Source organism: Gopherus evgoodei, chromosome 4, assembly GCF_007399415.2.
Source record: "Gopherus evgoodei ecotype Sinaloan lineage chromosome 4, rGopEvg1_v1.p, whole genome shotgun sequence".
In the NCBI taxonomy this organism is placed as follows: Eukaryota; Metazoa; Chordata; order Testudines; family Testudinidae; genus Gopherus; species Gopherus evgoodei.
In genome coordinates, this window is record NC_044325.1 from 14088266 (window position 1) to 14108591 (window position 20326).

A 20326-nucleotide genomic window follows, 5' to 3' on the forward strand; every position below is an offset into this window, starting at 1 on the left:
ATCGCTGTGGAGTGGGGCTCCGTCATACAAAAGCTGCCCCCTGTTAGTGCCCCAAGGGGCTTAGATCACCCCAAATAGGCTCGGGGACAGAGAGGGCTGTGGCCTTTGTTGGCTGTCTCCACCCCTGCTCCTTGCATTCAGCCAGCATTGCCAGGCCTGGCTGAAAACACACAGAATTCCATCAGTTATTCTTTTTTTTTTCCTTCCTCCCATTGAAATATGTAAAAGTGTCTCTGACTAGCTCGATCACTGATCAGAAGATGAGGGAATGTTAGCTGAATTTTTTCTTTAATGGGATCTTTTTTCAATATTGAAATCCAGAACATTTCAATGTTTCGGCCAGGCCAGGCACGGGCAGGGGTGCGTGCTGCCACCTTCAAAGGGTGTGTTATGCAGAGGGCCCACTTCCCATGCACACTGTCTGGTTCTGGGAGGCGCAGCACACAGGCACTGCAGACCAGGGAGCTCCAAAAGGTGCTGCTAGAGCAACATAGCTCTAGTCACAGTGGTACCTGAAGGCTTATTACACTAGCAGGTTGTCCTGCTTTTAGCTGTATCGCCATAGTTAAAGCAATGCAGCCCCATACTCTGGATTCAGGTATACTGGGATGTATGTGCTTTATACTGCTGTAGCTTTCCGGTTTGAGAGGAAGTGAATAGCACACCACTCAGTCACCTCTATGCTATGCATCCATTCAAGTGGTTGTAGCAGTGTAACCATTTTGATTTTAAAAAAAAAAAAAATCACCCCCCCATCCACCGAGTGATGATAAATTACTTAAATGTAGACCTGGCCAAAAAACCAAAACGAGGCCTTAAATTGTATCCCTTTTAGGTCAATGTTTTACAGAAAACGAGCTGGATTATTTTTCTTCTTGGTTCCTCTCTAGCTGAAAGAACAGCGTGAGCGGGAACGCAAGGCCAGAAAGGCTAAAGAAAACAGCGAGGAAGGTGGGGAGTTTGATGACCTCGTTTCGGCTTTACGGTCAGGTGAAGTCTTTGACAAAGACCTTTCGAAACTGAAACGGAATCGCAAGCGCATCACCAACCAGCTGACGGACAGCAGCCGCGAGAGGCCTGTCACCAAACTCACCTTCTGATCCTTTTGGTTTTGTAAAGATTTTTTAGAAAACTGATTAGCAGTCTTTTTGAAGTGGCTAGGATTTTTCATTATACTGCCTTGTAATTCAAACTGAAACAGTGGCACACTGTGTGTGTGTGCGCGCGCGCATGTGTGTGTGTTGTGTATATAAAAAGTCTGGTTGTTGGTATGTATGGAGAATATAAGTGTCTGTCTGTCTCTGTCAAGCAGGACAGTGTATATATGTGTGCCACACAAACACGTATATAGACACTGGTCACTGAGTGCAAATTCCATTTTCTTTCCTTCAACCACGTTGTTCAAAAAGTAGTTATTCTGGTGCACAAGCACAACATTGTGTCTCCTGAGAAAGAGATGACAAAAACATTCCTTGTAGTAAACAAAGGCATTGAGAAATATTTTCTACTTGGTCTCCCTTTGGAATTCTTTACCTTGGTGTAACTGATGTCGGAGAGCATAGAGAGAAACACAAAAACGGCTCTGTTGTCCGAACCACTGGTGCTGGGGTCTCATCGCGGAGTGCTGAGGATCAGCCTGGAGACCGTAGTGGTGGTGTAAGAATACAGTATGTTTAAGTCTGCTAGGAATGCCTTGCACACAGTCTGAAGTGTGTTTTGGGGGGAAAAAGGAAAAAGTCAAGTGGAAACCATCCATTTTATTATTATTCAAAACTTGAACATCTGTGCTCTTGTGCGGGTTCCGATGAGTTCCGTACTGCGCACTCTCTTGATAATCCCTTTTCAGTTGTCTTTGGGAAGCACTGGACTTACTTCTCTTTCCGCAGCCCTTGCTCTTGCTCAAGACAGATGACTACAGTGTGCTTATTGCTATAACAATACATAGACATAGTTCTACCTTTATGACGTTTTCTTGCCCATGACAAATGGGAAGCGGGGGAGGGAGGGGTTCTGCTGAGACAAAGAGCATCAACTTTTTGTGTTGTCTTTTTTTTTTTCCATTTTCTATTCAGTGGGACAAACTGTATCCTCTGTAAGGCCAGGTCTGCACTAAGAGTTAAGTCAACCTAACTGTCGTTCAGGGGTGTGAAAATCTCCTGAGCGACGTAGTTAAGCCAACCTAACCCCTGATGCAGACAGCGCTAGGTCAATGAAAGAATTCTTCTGTTGGCCTAGCAACCTCCTCTTGAGGAGATGGACTACCTACAGTGATGGTAGTCGTAGCGGGTGTCTACACTGAAGCACTACAGTGGCACAGCACTGCAGTTATGCTGCTGTAGCTTTTCTGGTGTAGACGTAACCTAAATGTAGGTCCGAACTGAAGATCATGTAAACCAATGCACAAAGGACTTGATCCGAAACCCATTGTGTCAATGGACAGGCCCCCATCGACTTCAGTGGGCTTTGAACCGGGCCCCTTGTTTTTAACGGACATACAGTAGCAATGATGCCAAGAAATATTTCTCTTAATAATGTACTTTTTCAAGTGGTTTGCTGTTTTTATATTGTCATTACAATTTGTAAGCAAAACTACCTGTAAAATGTCAGTCCAAAAAAAACCCAAAGCTCTCAGGGAGTAAACTAGTAACAAGTAATAAATAAATTAAAAAAAAAAATAAAAAAATTGGAAAATAAAAAGTAAATGCCATTAACGTAGTAACACTTAATATTCTTAAATTATACAGAATATATGGAAGACTGTTACTTTTTGTTTTTATTTATTTGTGGTGGTTTTATTTTTTTTAAACCAACAAACTCTTTTATACCATCAATATTCTTATGCTCTTTTTGGTTTTTTCTTCTTTTTTCCTGTGGAGAGATTAGTTTGTCCCTGTTGCACTAGATATTAACACTATTCAAAATAAGTTTTTCATGCAATGGGTATTGGTGGGATTGGGATGTCATTTTTCCTATATGTACTGTATAGCAAATGTGCTGTTTAAAGTAACTTGTATAAAAATATGGTTCTTAGCACCTAGAGCCGGCCCAGGGTCTCTGTGCTTTCTGAAAACTGTGAAGTGTCACTTTAAAAAGAGTTGTCAAGAGCTGTGGTCTTAACGATTTTTGTTTTTCCTCATTGCAACGTTCGACACACTGTAAGTATAAAAAAGTGTATAAAGCAGTAATAAATACAAAGTTACGGCTCGGTAAAGTCCTGCACCTCCTATTATCAAAGCAACTGCAAAACCTGCAAATTTTCAAAGATTGGGAGTGAAGCACTTTGTTTTAAGAAGAAGAAGAAGGGGGTAAAAAAAGTTTAATGGTGATTCTTGTTCCTTAACTAAAGTGCCTCTATTTGTATTTTCTATTTATGAATTAAGAAATTTGGGCTGACACAATTTAGGGAACGGACTCTTTTTGGTGGGCGGGGGAGTCTCATGTCTGACGATCTGAGGAATGGTCAGTTAATTGTTTTGCTAGAATTATGCTTTTTGAATTTGAAAAGGTCTCCAGTCCTGCATTGGGATCCCGCTTCCGCAGTCTGTGTAGCCATGCGATGCTCTCGGGCTTCACCCTATGAGGTTCCAGTGGAGGCTCGGGGGCTTAGTTGCCCTTCCAGATCATTCTTGTTTTCCATCAGCCTGGTTATTGGGCTGCGTTTGCCATTTAGTTTTCTTTCCAAACAAAAGGCCGTGTGCAGGTAATTTCATGTGCCATTGTTGAAAGCTACTTTTAAACAGGTGCTGGTGTCAGTAGCCACTCTTTTCTCTTGGGTGTGTATTTTACAGATTTTTTTTTAATAATGCCAAAAAGGAAAAAATTACTTGTAAACTGAAGTATATGTCATGGACCTTCTTCGCTTAGTAGTCGATCAAGTTAGGTGCAAGAATGTTAGTAGTTTAGCTGCCAGGAAATGCTGTGTATGTTATGAGACTGTACATTTTTTAAGATGGCAATATGCAATAAAGCAAAAGACTTGCATTGAGTGTATGTCCCTGGAGCCCATGAGTTATTCTTCAAGCCGATTTGTAGAGCAGCTGCTCCTGTGTGTCCTCAGAAGAAAGTGAAGCTGCCTGTTTTGGATAGTTGCAAGGAGGCTGCTGATCCTAAGGACAAATGGGAAAAAAAAGTTTGTTTTTTTCAAATTAGTTCACAAAGGCCCAGTTTCTGCTCTGTCTGCTGCCGGTGTAACCTGGAGTATCAACCTGTGTGCTGGAAAAGTCTGCATACTGAGCCACCTCGCAGCCCGTGAATTCACTCTGGTGGCACCCCTGCAAGGGAAGGAATTGCTGTCTCCATTGCCCTGAGGAACAAAAGATTTAAAAGCCGAAGCTTTCCACAAGCACCCAATTGATTCAGGAGTCTGAAAATCAATGAGACTTAGGCCTCTGAGGCAGGTAAGCCCTTTTGCCCTAAGTGACTCGCCCCAGATCGCCCAGGAAGCCTGTGGCAGTCGGGAATGGAGCCTAGAGTGGAGGAGATGCTGTAGCTAAACAGAGCCTGACCCAGGGCAGAGCAGTAAAATGAGTAGGGCGAGATCTAGTCTTCGCTGTGGAGCAGAGGGGGTTTGAGGGAGGGGGAGAGTTGGGGGAGAGTTTAGTTGATGTTGGTCCTGCTTTGAGCAGGGGGTTGGACTAGATGAGCTCCTGAGGTCCCTTCCAACCCTGATATTCTCTGATTCCATGAGAGCCGGCAGAGCAATTAGGTTGGTATCCAAAGGGCACAGTGATGAAAACGGATGGAAGGGGAATAGCATACACATGGGTAGGGAACTAGGGGAGAACAGGGCTACCTAAACAGGGAACAGCTAAATGAGGGGCTAGGGAGAGAAGTATCTTTTGTCTAGTGCCCTTGTGTGATCGAAAGGGCACGTCAGCTGCTGGTTGCAGTCCACCTGGGTGCAGTCTGCGTGAAGTGTCTGCACCACTCACACCCAGCTGTTTGGGTTGACATGGGACATACGTGGTGCATCGGCCTCCTGCCATTGCTCTGCACAGGACTGAATAAGACCCAGATTCCAATGTGCAGAGGCCAAATTCAGACATTTCTGCTGGACAGATTGTGCATCCAGTCCCCACCCCTCCTGCTCAGAAGAGATTGGGGGCAGGGGGAGGGCTTGGGAGAGGAGCTTGCTGTATCGGCTCACTGAGCCCGTGGCGAAGGCATTACCACCAAAGAGGATGCAGCAGCCTGCGCTGTGCTCGGTTACTAGCACGTGCTGTGACTGTGAATGGAAAAGATTATTATTGTTGCTGAGGCATAATCATTTGCATGTATCCTCTTCCTAACCTTTGGAACTGTCTCTTGTGATTACTGCATTCCTTGCACTTGGATCAGGGAAACAGCGAGGCCCTGCAGATGCCCTTGGTTCTAGTGCGGCGAAGGAGACAGGGCTGGGCAATACCCAGGAGACGTTGCTGGCTGGATACAGATTGCAGCCAAGCAGAACAATGAGTCGTGGCACCTGCCCTGTTTCTGAACACGCTGGTGGAGCCCATCTACTGCTCCTAGTGCTTTTGTTCCTGGAAATTTTTTTAGATTAAAACATAAGAACAGCTGGACCGACGGTCCATCTAGCCCAGTATCCTGTCTTCTGCCAGCAGCCAGTGCCACGTGCTTCAGAGGGAATGAACAGAACAGCACAACTGTGTGTGATCCATCCCTGGTCATTCAGTCCCAGCTTCTGTCTGTCAGAGGTTTAGTGATACCTGGAGGGTCACTGACCACCTTGGCTAATAGCCATTGACAGATCTATCCTCCAGGAACTTCTTTAATTGTCTTTTTTCTCCAGAAGCCACCCTGTTACTTACTTCAGGCAAACGTCTCACTGGCTGTGTGGGACAGGGGAGGTGACAGGACTCAGGAATCCTAATCCCTCATCTACCCCGTCTCTGAAGTGCAGATACAAGACAGAATCCCAATGGAGCGGCTCCTTGAATAACAGCCCAGGCCCAGCGGTGCTCCGTAGCTCAGGTCCCAGCATGCTTACTGTCAGGCAGGAGCAGAGGCAGTGGTTCACAATGATCCTGTTTGGAGCAGGGGCAGCAGCTTCCTTAGATGGCCCCTGTGTAGGTAGAATGGCCTTGGAGTGTTCTGCTCAGCTGCTGCCACTCCACCCTGACCTTCCCCTGCTGCAAATGGCCCTGGGTGGCAAGTCAGCATGTGCTCCATGCCAAGAAGGAGCCCCCATAGGACTGCAGGTAGCAAGAGAGATCAGCCTCTCCTTTATTGCCTCTGCACGGAAGTTGGGGAGATCTGCATGTTGCACTTCAGCCGGCTTGTGAATAAATAGCCAGAACCTAGCCACTTAGGGTCTAATTTCCCAGTGAGCTAGACCTTTCCTCACCAGATGAGAGCAGGATGACAAACGTTTCAAAGAGATGTGAATAGCCAAACCCTGTCACTGGGGAAGTCACTGTGCTGGGCGCTACACGTGTCCGAGGAGTTTTCCCTTCCACAAACTCCAAATGGCTAAATAAAAATAGGTTCTTAAAAGAAGGATGGAAGTAGGGGACTTTCCCACCTTCTCCAGGCGGGGCTGGATTTGTATCGAGGGGCCAAGTACCTGAAGTCATGGGAGTGTCAGGTGCTCAGCTTTAAAAATAAATCAAAAGGAAATCTCTGGCCCTCATCTCTGTAAAGAAAAGCCTGGCACGGCTAGCGGAGTGTAACCAGCGCTGCTGCCTCTGTCTGCGTTTGAGGCCAGCCTGAAGCAATAGGTCCAAGAGGTGCGCACTGCCATTCATCTCTCCGAGGTGTGGGCCAAACCCCGCTGCTTTGGGAATGGGAGGGGGGCCTACCACACTACCCCAGCAGGGCGCACCCAGCAGCTGAGGTAAGTTTGGTGGGGGAGGGGGGCCTCTGGAAGTGGGGGTAGAGGTTCTGCTGCTGCTTCTTGGGATGGAAATGGGGCACGGTGTGGGAGTAGGGCCAACAGGTGTGGGAGGGAGGAGGGGGGATACAGCACAGCTAGGGCCCTGGCTTGCCTCCATGCAACTCTGGCTCCAAGATCTAGTCCTCATGCCTGGGCTCTGATTACACTAACAAATAAGATCAGTGAGACAAGTTAACCACCAGCTGGCTGGCTTCCAGGGGCTCCAGTTCCAGGCTGCTCAGCGTATCCACTTGCTCTTATCTGCCTTGGGCTATAGACCGGTGCTGTCAGCAAGTGGTGTGGGATGCGGCTGGCCTCTGCCTGCAGCCCCAACAGGGACCTTTAATCGCTTCCTGCCCTCCTCTAGTGGGGTTTGCCCACCCCACTGGGGAGGGAGTGGAAGCAACTCCTTACTACGCATTGAAAAATAGAATCAGGCTCTGAACAAGGGACTATCTCCATGGGGCCTGAATCCGAACATCACCTTCCTCACCCCACGCCACACACACAGTGGAAAGGCCAGTGGAGGAGGCGTTCACTGCTCAGCAGCACAAAGACCATGTGAAAAATGTCAGTCAGTGAGTTGCAGAGGAAAAGGTCCTACCTGCTCTTTGGCCACCTTCTCCCTGCTTTTTCATCTATTCAAAACCAAATTGTTACTGTGGCAGCAAGTGAGTGACATGAACCATCCTCCGGCGTTTTTACTTTTTCCCTTTTAACTCTGTTTTGTTGAGTCAATCGTCTTTTTATCCTTTCACGACTTACCGTCTCTTGGTGGTTTGTTTATAAACCAGTGCCTGACTGAATTTCTCCTTCCTCTGGTCGCCCTGAGTCGGGGCTTTGGTTAGGAAAAATTCCCAATAAGCATTAAAAGTGCGTGCGCTGAGAGGTGAAAGCTGTGTCCAGTGAGCCTGGGGGAGGCTGGTGCCCGAGAGAAGCTGTGTGTTTCACTGAAGTGAAGTCACAGCTTCTGTTTCAGGGCTATAAAGGGAGCTAAAATCCAGGGCAAAGCTTATTTCTACAGCACGTTTCCGCCAGAGGATAGCGAATTCCATATTCGAACACAGTGATTGTTTGCAGTATTAATGTTTAAATACATGTTTTATCAGATCCATTATTTAACTCCCTTGGGGTCAGGGAATTTTAAGTGCCACAGCCTGGCTTCAGGACAGCACTTAAGCATGTGCATAAAGTTGAACATATAGCTTGTCATCAGTAGATCTCCAAGCACTTTTCAAAGGAGAGCAGTATCATTATCCCCATTTTAGAGATGGGGAAACTGAGGCACAGGAAAGTTCAAGATTTTTCTCTTGGGTGAGTTAGGACTAGAGCCCAGGTCTCCTGAGCACCAGGCCAGTGTGCTATCCACTAGACCATGCTGGCAATCCTGGGTTTGAGTACGCTCACATGCTTTTCTGAATCAGGGTCTAAATAAGGGCTCCCCTTTATAATACACAACAGGTGGTCACCCTAAAGCAAAGTCGTTTGACCTCTGTTTCACCTAACACTGGGTAGGAGGTGCAGTAGCCACACTCTTCATATGGTTCCTTGGACAGAACCTGGTTCCCTGCCTTCTGCTAGATTAGCAATGCCATAGCATTTCTGGACATGATGGGGGATGGGGTTGGTGAAGAGCGTAAAGCAGAGGGCCAGCCTGGCTAGTCTAGACTATATCAAGTTCTAAGGCTTTCACTGTGATGTTTCCTATGGGGCCCGTGCAAAGCAGTTACAGCTGCAATGGCTGTGTCAGCTCTAGGAGAGCCACCAGCTATCTTACTAGCATATGAGACGTGCATGTTGAATCATGTCCCTGGGGAATCCTAGGTTTTCCTCTGATGCCAAGTGACTGTGCGGGTATTGATCTAGGGAGCTAGACGAAATACCTGCTTAATTAGGCTATACCAGGCATTCTCAAACTTCATTGCACCACAGTGGGTGACGGGATGGATCACTCGCTGATTCCCTGCTCTGTTCATTCCCTCTGGGGCACCTTGCATTGGCCACTGTCTGCAGACAGGATACTGGGCTAGATGGACCTTTGGTCTGACCCAGTATGGCTGTTCTTATGACCCCCTTCTGAAAACAAAAATTACTGCATGACCCCAGGAGCGGGGAACTGAAACCTGAGACAGTCCAAGCTCTGCCTCCCTAGGTGAGGGGCCAAACCCGAGCCCTGCCACCCGGACCTGAAGCCCTCAGGCTTTGGCCCCAGGCAGTGGGGCTCAGGCTTCAGCCTCAGGCCCCAGCAAGCCTACCGCCAGCCCTGGTGACCCCATTAACACAGGGTCCAAAGCCCCTTTGGGGTCCTGACCCACAGTTTGAGACTTGCTGGGCAATATAGTAACTTCACTCTTCCATTGGCTCTGCAAGTAAAAGGGAAAAAGTGCCCTGAGGCATGCAGAGGAGTGCGAGATCACCTGCTATGTATCTGGCTGACTCTGCGGGAGAGCACTGGCTGCCTGCTAGGAGTTTCTTGCCTCTTCCTCCTACGTAGCTAAATGCTCAGGTGAGGGGAGCACCACAGAGGGCAGCTGCTGCTGCTTGGATCCTTGGACGATCATTGTTGCTGCTTTGTGCTCGTGGCCATGGCTCCAAACGGCCTGTTTTGGGTACCCAGCTCGTCCCTTCCTAGGTTATGATGTCATGCACCAAGGACCTTTAGGGTTGTGCCTTTGATATGGTGGAAGGTCACCTTTGGGACACGGACCGTTTCATTACAGGGGAATGACACAGCTGGAAGTAGGCTTGGCAGGACTCGCGTTTGGTTGTCACTGAATGTCCATTTCTGCTGCCATTGACCAGCCTCCCCCAGCTGTGCCTGCAGGGATGGGTATCACCCTTTGAGGTCCCTTTTCCCCCATCACAGACCCGTTCTCTCCCTCCCGTGGCAGCAGGGGTGCAGAGGGCTCTCTGTACTGGCGCAGAGCCGATGACACCATGGCCCTGCAGGCTCAGGGCACGGGGAAGGCTGCAGTGGGACAGAGCAGAGACCAGCTGGCTGGGACCGAGAGGAGCCCCACCCCCAGCCATGGGGGAGGCCAACCCTCTGCTAAATGATTCTGTCCTCATGGCCAGGGCTCAACCTCTACCTCTTCCTTGCAGTCCTGGCTGGGGGGGGGGGTGTCTCTGCTCCACCAGGTCAGCACTGCAGCTTCCCAGGCACTTTGTGCCGCAGCATCTTGGGCCCTATTGGCTGTGTAGGGAGCCTCTTGCAGCCCCGCTGTCAGTGCTGATCTTACTCCCTCCCCTTCATTGCCAGCACCTGTAAAAATAAATAAATCTTTAAAATAAAAATTGAATCCTGCCCAACCTACCTATAAACAACATTTTCCAAAGTCCTGCTGACCACACTGCCTTCTTGTGTAGGAACCTGGCAGCTTGGCTTTGATTCCTGGATCTGCCACTGATGGACTGATTCACCCCTATGAACTTGGACAAGTTACTTAAGGCATCCTAACTCCCTTTGGCTCTGGGCCTTAGTCTCTCTGTGCCTCTGTTTCACCATTAGCGAGGGCTTTCCGATCTCTCAGCTGAAAGGCGCTAAGCATTACTTTGAAATAGTTCCATTCCTGAGCGATGAGGGTCAACTGTCCAGAACGCACCTTGACTCCAGCAGCAGAACCTGGCTGTACTGTGGTTTTATGCTCCCAGCACTTATTTTTCATTTCTAGAGCAGTCGCCTCAGCAACAGCATTAAGTTTTCATCTCAGATCGCATGTGGAAGAAAACCAGGGAGGACAAAACCATGTATGTGCTTCCTTTGTGGTAAACAAAGGATTTCCTGCATCCGAAATGACGGCAGAAGCAGATTTTCATGGAAGCCCTGTGCACAGCTCTCTGCCTGCCCACTCTTTCATGCTCTAGCATGGTTTCACTCGGGATGAAGATAAGAATGCTGATTACTGAATTCAAATGCCATTTGGTTTTCGCTAAGGAAAAGCAGGCAAGCTTGATAGACCCTTCAGCATGTACTCTAGGGTAACCAGACAGCAAGTGTGAAAAATCAGGACGGCGGGTGGGGGGTAATAGGAGCCTGTATAAGAAAAAGCCCCAAAAATCAGAACTGTCCCTATAAAATTAGGACATCTGGTCACCCTAATGTACTCGCTCTGAGTTATGCAGGCTCAAGGCACTGTTTTCTCGCTTCTGCAGCCGAGACCCATCCTGCCTTCCAGAGAGTAGAAGTTGAAGTGCTGCCTCTTCACTTTCTAATATTAATGTAGATAGGAAGGGAGAAGCGATCAGAAATCAGAATGTGTTTTGGTGCAGCAGGTAACCTGTTCATCCAATAGTGAGTACTGGGGAGAGGCACGGTGGTTGTTTTTTTTTGTTCTGTTTTGTTTTTTATCCAGGGCACACTCTGGCCAGGCTAGGAGACTTAAGAAACATGTTAGAATCAAGACAATCTCCTTTCCTCTGTCCTTGGTTCTAAGGAGTCCTTGTGCTAAGTTGAGGGCTTGTCTACACCCCCCCACCACCACCACCTTGCATTGCTCTAATTAAACTAATGCAAACTCCTGTGTAAAGACACACACCAGTTTAAAACGGGTTATACTGGTTGAACTTGCCTTTGTAAATGTATAAAGGCAAGCTAAGCTGCTAGAAACCATTTAAATTGATTTAAGAGTGTCCACACATGGGTGCTCCAATTTAACTACATGCCTTTAGATAAACTGGTGCAACTTTATGCAGGAGCCCACTCACACAGATCCGCTTGCAGGAGCGGTGACTTACTCAGTTGGGGCCAGATTTTGAAAGCTATTTAGGCACCTTGTGGGATTTTCAAAAGCATCTAGATGTGTTGGGTGCCTAGGTGCTTTTGGAAACCACTAGGCACCTAAATACCTTTACCAATGTGGCCCTTGGTACCTAGTAATCAGCTCCTGTTAAAGGCATCTGCTGCAAAGGGAGATTGACTGATTAGTCAGTTTCCTTGTAGGGCAAGCTGTTTATGCAGGGAGCTGGCCACAAAGGCTGATGGTGATCTTGGGATCCAAGAGCCTGATCCTGCAAACTCTACTGAGCCATCCATAAGATTGCTCGTTGTGGGGCATGTGCACCTGACAATAAGTGTTTCCAAGATCAGGCCCTTAGTCAGTTTCCTATCCTATGAAGTGCGAAAACCACAGAGGACTGGAGGGGAAAACTGACTAGCATCTTTGTCACTTTCCTTCCTTAGCTGGCCATGTGTGAAGTGTCATTTTAAAGTCATTTGAAGTGTCAGGGATAGCTCAGTAGTTTGAGCATTGACCTGCTAAACCCAGGGTTGTGAGTTCAATCCTTGAAGGGGCCACTTAGGGATCTGGGGCAAAAATCAGTACTTGGTCCTACTAGTGAAGGCAGGGGGCTGGACTCAATGACCTTTCAAGGTCCCTTGCAGTTCTGGGAGATAGGTATATCTCCAATTATTTATTTAAGTGCTACCCAAAAGGGACCAAAAAAAAAAAGACAGAGGAAAGTAAGCTCAGAAAAAATGTCATGAAAACCATGAAATCAGATATTTTACATTTATATACACTTAGAAGCAAATTTGCTTTATTTCACCACTGTACATCTGGAGTAACTCCAGTGAAAAGCATGGGTGTAACTCTGGATTTAATCAAGTGCAAATAAGAGCAGAATTTAGCTTCTAAACTAACCCTTTGAGGCAGGCTTGTCTCTTACAATGTGGTTTTACAGAGTCTCAGTCAAGACCTCTGGGAGGCTCTGTAGCACAAAGATTAGTCAATATCAGTGTTTCTCAGCCTTTCAGGTTCACAGCCCCTTAGTCATAGTCAAAAATGTTTGCAACCGCTTACGTTTACTATATGAATATGAGTAAAACATATCTCAGTGACAACACCGAAAGGCTGATAAAAGCAGTGTGTGTGTGTTCAGAGGTTAACAGAATACTTGGCCTTGAACAGTGAGGGCAGCGTGGGAGAGCTTTTCTGTGCTTAGAGCATAAAATGTTCAGTGTCTGGCTACCCTCTCCCCCGTGTGTCGTTCATGACCTCCTCGGGCGTTACATGACCCACTGGTTAAGAAACACTGCTCCAGCTGATAGCTCCTTAGTTTCAGCCCATCTGCAGTCCCTGGTCTGCACGTGGGGAGCTCTGTGATATTTTAAGTTCAATATCTCATCTGTTTTGTGGCTCAGTAAAGCAGCCAAAGGTGTCCCTGCCCCGCCCCCCACCACCACCATGCAAGGACAGCCAGCAGTTGTGTGGTACAGGGATCCAGCTCCAGCAGGGAGGGGCCTGTTCTGGAGAAGCTGAAGAGATGTTCTAGACTTTACTGTGGTGCTCATCTCGGCTGACCTCCTGCCTCTCACAGGCCAGAGAATCTCCCCCAGCGATTCCTGCATCGAGCCATAACTTCTGTTTGAGGTACAGCATTTCCTTTAGAAAGGCAGCTAGTTTTGATTATAAAGACTTCAAGTGATGGAGAAACCATCACATTGTTGTTCCAATGGCTAATTGCCCGTAGTGTTAAAAATTTGCATCGTATTCCTAATCTGAATTTGTTTAGAGTCAACTTCTGACCAGTGGATCTTGTTCTACATTTATCTGCTACGTTAATGAGCCGTCTGCTATCAGAAATCTCTTCTCCATATAGGTGCCCCTCTGGGACCCCACCCCCTATCCAACCACCCCTGCTCCCTGTCCCCTGACTGCCCTGATCCCTATCCATACCCCTGCCACTGACAGGCCCCCTGGGAATCCCTCCCCTCCAACCTCCCCCCCCCCGGTGCCTGACTCCGCCAGAAACTCTGCCCCATCCAAGTATCCCCTGCTTCCTGTCCTTTTAACTATCTTGACCCCTATCCACACTTCTGCCCCCGACAGGCTGCCCGGGACTCCCACACCTATCCAACCCACCCTGTTCCCTCTCCTTGACACCCCCCCACACCCTCCCAGAACCTCCACCCAATCCAACCACCCCTGTCCCCTGACTACCCTGATCCCTATTCACACCCCTGCCTCCGACAGGCCCCCCAGGACTCCCACCCCTCCAACCCACTCCTCCGCCCCATCTAAGTGCCCCCTGCTCCCTGTCCTCTGACTGCCCCGACCCCTATCCACACTCCTGCCCTGTGACAGCCCCTCCCCAGGGCTCCCACACCTATCCAACCCACCCTGTTGACTGCCCCCTGGAGCCCCTTGCTCCTTATCCAACACCCCCCGCTCCCCACCCCCTTACCATGCTGCTCAGAGCAGCACGTCTGGCAGCCGTGTCGCCCAGATGGAGCCAGCCACGTCACCGTGCTACCCAGGAGGAGCCAACAGCCCTGCCACCCAGAGTGCTGGCAGCACGGCGAGCTGAGGCTGCAGGGGAGATCGGACAGCAGGGCCAGGAGCTCAAGGGCTGGGCAGGTCGGTCCCTCGAGCCATAGTTTGCCCATCTCTGAAATAAGACAATAAGAATCTGTCTTAAGGAGCCAACATGGAACTTCCACCCCAGATACCAGTGTTATCTGCAAAGCCAAGCCTATGTGAACTGGGTGCAGTGAAAAGCTGTTGGTCAGTAGGACAGAGGGGAAGAGAAAGGAGGTGAACTGCCTTTAAATTCGCTCTTGGCTCCAGTGGTAATTGATAGTGACATTATTTGTTTGTGAAAGGGTATAAGGAGAGTTGGAATTGGTGAGTGTTTGGTCAGACCTTACCTGAACTGGCTGGAGCACGCCAGGATGAAACGGTTTTCCCCACTGGCTGCCTATTTGTAAGTATACCGATCACATGCTTATGAATACTATCTCACTGCCTTGGTCTTGGGGGTAGTGACAGCTAATTTTTAAGCCGGTAGGCAGGTTTAGAACAATTCTATAAAATACTATTTGGCTTTCAAACTTAACCATAAATTCCTTTATTAACTTGATGTCTGGGCAGGGGTCTCCCATATTAATATTTGTAATTTCTAATATTCCAACAATATCCTTTGTGAAATGTGGATATCAGAACTGGGCACAGTATACCAGTAATGGTCTCACTCATACCATATACAGAGGTGATTCCATAGCCTCACTCCTATTTGATATTCTCCTCCTTATGCATCCAAGGATCGTATTTGTCCTCTTAGTTACAGCATTACACTGGGAGGTTATGTTTAATAAGTTATCTATTGTTATATCTAAGTCCTTTTCTGTGTTACTGCATTCCAGGCTGCAGTCCCCTATCTTGTAGGTGTGATCTATATTCTTTGTTGCTAGATATTGCATTTGGGCATATTAAAGCACATGTTACTCAAACAAGCCAACCTTGCCAAGTGGTCTAGATTGACCTGAATAACCGACTTGTCTCTTTCATTACTTACCACTCAATTTTAAATTAATATAAATGTTTGATAGCCCCTTGGCCAATTCTTTTAATACTCTTGGGTGCAGATTATCCATTCCTGCAGTTATAAAAACATTTAATAGTTGCTGTCTAACATCCTTCCTAGTTACTGTCTGAGTAGAAAGGATTTTATCATCAGAGTAAGATATGAATATATCTTCTTTCTGAATACAGAATAGAAATATTTATTGTACACTTCTGCTTTTTCTACTCCATGATTTACAATTTCACCATCCTTATCTACTATCAGACCTATATCATTGCTAGGATTTTGTTTGTTACTGATATATTTAAAGAGTTTCTTATTTTCCTTACAGCTACTGGCCATAGAGGTTTCACTGATATCTTTAGCTTCCCTTATCAATTGTCTGCATGCCCTAAGTGCTAATTTGTGCTCATTGCTATCAGCTTCCACATTTTTCCATTTGCCATATAATTTTTTTTTTTTATTTTGCATTGCTGCTTTCATCTCTCCTCTTAATCAGGATTTTTTTACCCAAAGAAGCTCTTTCCAAATTGTAGTATTGTGTGGTTTGGGGATCTACAAAGCTTTCTTAAACAATTCGCAATTATCATTCACATTCTTTTTCTCCTACTTAATTTTGCTCACAATTGTTTTCAGCTTTGGGAAACCGCTTTTTTAAAAGCACCAAATATATTTATTGTTGGGGCTGTAGGCTGGTTGCACACAGCAAATGAGATTAGGTCATGATCATTTGCACGTAGGCAACCATCAATATTTAGGTCACTGATCAATTTATCTTTATCTGTCAAAATGAGGGCTAATATGGAATTACACTGAGTTATAATATTTTTTGTTAGGCCTTGTCTATACTACTGGGGGAGATCGATCTAAGTTGCACAACTTCAGCAACATGAATAATGTAGCTGAAGTCGACGTACTTAGATCTGCTTACTGCGGGGTCCACACTACGCTATGTCTACGGAAGTCACTCTCCTGTTGACTTCCCTTGCGCTTCTTGTTCAGATGGCGTACAGGAGGTGACGGGAGAGTGATCTGTGGTCAATTTAGTGGGTCTTCACTAGACCCACTAAATTGACTGCCGATGCATCGATTGCTGTGCATCAATCCCCTGGTAAGTGTAGATAAACCCTTAGATAGTTATCATCTATGATTTTTAGGAACTCCAGAGTTACTTTACTAGTTGCAGCATGAGACATCCAGCATATATCCTCCAGATTGAAATCCCCCATCATAATGCAATTCTTCTTTCTATACACTTTCCATCAAGATTCCTGGATTTTCAGTGCTTTCTTATTTTTCCAGGATTCTTGCTCAAATGAAGTGCCTGCATTTAAAAACTTTAATTTCAAACTGGTCACGAACACTGAAATTGCACCCGTTAAGCACAACACTGTACACTGATGATGTCTGTAATTCAGAACACCTCTGTCCAGCTCATTATTAGTCTTTATTCATTGTAGCTTCCTTTTGGTGTGGTCACACACAGGCAACGTCAGTCTTGGCAAATACAGGATGCTTTTCCTATTTATAGACCAGTGCTTCCCCCTGAAGAGAGCTTGTGTGACCTCATGTTTTGTCAAACGCCAGCTGCACTGGCATGTGTAATGGTGATTAACATCACAGCTGTTTGTTACAGAATTTCACAGTACGGTTTGATTTGTTAATATAACATGAAACCAGTGCAGGGCTTTATACCACGAAAAACCAAGGAGAAAGGAAGGTTTAAAGTAACATTTAACATGTAAAAATATATCACAGAAGAATACTTTCTCCTAGTGATTCCTATGTCTAATGGCTGGGGAGGTGGACAAGCTACAAGCATTCTTTGGAAGGATCCAAACCCTTTGGGAGAGGGTTCTTTTCTCTCTCCCGCCCCACTTCTTTCCATAATAATTAGAAACAGAAGTAAAAGCACACCTTCCTGATTTCATCCCTAGTAGGGGATAATCCTAATCCATCACTCTCACTACTCCGTGTCTCCCTGCTGGGAGCTTTGTCTCCAGTTTTGGTAAACAACCTGCTTTGTGCCATTGATCGTACAGTCTCCTTGTCTCAGACGTGGTACAGCGCCCCGCCTGCTTTGGTGAAGGTAAATAGACTCTCATGATCCCTTGAATGAATGCTGAGGGAGTGCAATAGCCTTTGCTTTTTCTGTCAAAATGTCTAGATTTGATTCAGCTTGAATTTCAGAATAACGTCACACAAAACACACCAGTCAGGAACAGCCAGCGGCAGTCTGTGCCCATACTAAGCAGACCTTTACTGTTCAGTTCATCACTGCATTTGTAATAGTTCCTATTTTAAGGATTAGGCATAGAGCAAACACCACAGGGCAGTAAACATCCATTATTCTAAATAGGCTGCAGGACTTCATGAAACCTTTACCACAGGCTCCTAGTTCCCGCCAAAAGGGCAGCCCTCCCCAGATTTTCGACAGTCATCCCCGGTATGGGTGGTTCATTATGCAGCACGGCTACAGATTGTGGCACCCTCCAAGCTCTGCATTTCAGCCACCTGACCCTAGAGGCTGGTGGTGCTGCTGCTACTGGTCCAGGCAGGTGACTGAGGGTTTTCCTTACCAGGCAGCTGCTGAGTGTACTCCAGTCTGGTGATGCACAATGCAGCCAGCCTGTATGGGGAAAGAAAGGACATAGAAACCTAAGCCAGCCCCCACCAAGCCAGGAGGACTGGTGCTCAACTGGCCCAGGCGGCACTGAGCAAAGCAGCACCAGCCATCCCCCTTTGGAGAGTATGGAAACCGGGGAGGGCCTCACAGACGCCTGGCTAGTCTGGAGAAGGTGGGATCAAGTGGATTTGAGAAGCTGGTGGGAGAGTTGAGCTTTAAGAGCAGCCCAAAAACTTAGTCAGCTGGTGTGTTGTCCTGAAGGGATTGATCCTTCGCCAGACTTCCTACACCCCGTTACTGCCCTGACTCTGAAATGACAGGTCTAGCACATTCAGCTCATGGAGGCCTTTGAAATGTGCAGGGGGAGTAGAGATACAGGTTTTGGACAGCACGTGGGGTTGATTTGTGTGGGCAAAGCCATCTGGTTGACGGTGTGAACACAGCTGCTTTGCTGGAGTTCCGAAGGGGGGTACTACAGCTGTGTGAGCTTTGCTCCTGTTTTAGCTGCTCATTCGTAAAAACAAGTGCACATTGTCAATAAAATCAGACTAGGCGTCGATCGACCTAGGTGTTTGTACTGACCCCATGCCTACATTGGGAAAAGAGACCTCTACCAGCAGACAGGCATTCTCTCCCACCAAGGAATTCACTTATTCTAGAAAACCTATGTTCTTCCTGACTACTCTGAAACTGGGACAGTGGGCAGCAAGGGAGCAAAAATATATGCAGAAGGGAAAGAAGGGGTGAAGGTAATGCTGTAAAAGCAGCAAAGAATCCTGTGGCACCTTATAGATTAACAGACTTTTTGGAGCATGAGCTTTCGTGGGTGAATACCCACTTCCTCAGATGTAATGCTGTAGTGGAGGAAGGCACAATGGTCTAGATCCTCAGCTGGTGTCAATCAGCATAGTTCCATTGATGTCAACAAAGCTATGCTGATTGACACCAGCCGAGGATCTGGTCCCGTGTGAATACTGAGCCCTGCAAAATGAAATAAACCACAGCTGAACTGGTCTTCGTTACATCCAACACACACGTTCAAAGGGAGCAGGAGTTCTGCTGGATGAGCTAGCACTTCAGCATTTGGCCCGTGAGCAGCGTGAACCTGGCAGTTCAGAAAGCCTCGGCAGGCTCAGGAAGTTCTCCCTAGCACCACCCAGCGGCGGCACTGTTTGTCCTTTGTACTGCTCAACGCTTCCTGGGCGATAATTGGCATGTGACATGATGTGATTCTTGCACACTAACTCCTTGGCTGTAAAGAGCTCTGAGCTGGGGGCGGGGGGAGGGATCTCTCAGTGGTTTGAGCATTGGCCTGCTAAACCCAGGGTTGTGAGTTCAATCCTTGAGGGGGCCACTTAGGGATCTGGGGCAAAATCAGTACTTGGTCCTGCTAGTGAAGGCAAGGGGCTGGCCTCACTGACCTTTCAGGGTCCCCTCCAGTTCTATGACATAGGTATAAAACTGAGCCAACTTTCATCAAACCCAGCAGGACAGCATTGTCCCCTCATCCCCAAATGCAGTGTAGGTACAGGGATAGTGGAGTGTGCCAGGACCCCCAGCCCCGGGTGTGATCATTTCCTGGTACATTGTGGGTAATAGGCCAGTGCCTTTGCTCCTGGTTTGCTGTACTCTGAATTCTGGACGTCTCAGCATTTATATTAGCTGCATCCGGCAGGGGGATGGCATGAGCTGTTTTGATGTAACAGTAAAAGGTTGCTGTACACTAGGTTATTTATCACAATAATGTATCGTTGTGCATGTTCTGTTTGATACAAATACGCCAACGGCATCATCTGCTCAGCCAAACCCTGCCACCCCGTGAGCTTTGGTGCTGAGGTTCAGATTCAGAGAGTGCAGTGTTCTGGCTGCCGGCTTGGAGACATGCACTCCTGTACAAATAATGGGCTGGAGCCTTAGTGCTCCTTCAGTGGTGCAAAGCAGCCGTAAAGCTGGCGCAATTGACAGGACAGAGTGTTCCCAGGTGGTGAAGAGCCATCCCCCCCATGACAGCCACTGGCAAAGGGAGAGCCGATCAGCTCTTTGGGGCAGGGACTATCTGCTACTCTGTGCTCACACAGCATCTAGCACAGTGAGCCTCCCTTCTTCTCTGGCCAGAGACACTACTGCAGGGTTCAGCAACCTTTCAGAAGTGGAGTACCGAGTCTTCATTTATTCACTCTCATTTAAGGTTTCACATGCCAGTGATCCATTTTAACATTTTTAGAAGGTCTCTTTCTATAAGTCTATAATATATAACTAAACTATTGTATGTAAAGTAAATAAGGTTTTTTAAAAGTTTAAGAAGCTTCATTTAAAATTAAATTAAAATGCAGAGCCCCCCAGACCAGTGGCCAGGATCCTAGCAGTGTGAGTGCCACTGAAAATCAGCTTGCGTGCCGCCTTCGGCACATGTGCCATAGGTTGCCTACCCCTGCGCTACTGTAATCACACACATGGGGTATGGCAGGGAGGCAGCGTGACTGGAGCGTGCTGCACGCAGGGTCCCACAATGGCAGCTGCAGGAA

General features: G+C 47.3%; 1 protein-coding gene across 3 annotated transcripts in view; it reads left to right on the forward strand.

The window, feature by feature from the left end:
• The window catches only part of DAAM1 (dishevelled associated activator of morphogenesis 1), a 182187-nt gene extending 178197 nt beyond the window's left edge, over nucleotides 1–3990 (forward strand). For all 3 annotated transcript variants that reach the window (XM_030558480.1, XM_030558478.1, XM_030558481.1), the window contains one exon: nucleotides 891–3990. In XM_030558480.1, coding sequence (XP_030414340.1) covers nucleotides 891–1100 — 210 coding nt within the window. In that variant the 3' untranslated portion in view covers nucleotides 1101–3990. The remainder of the gene's footprint in view (nucleotides 1–890) is intronic.
• Nucleotides 3991–20326: the final 16336 nt, after the last annotated feature.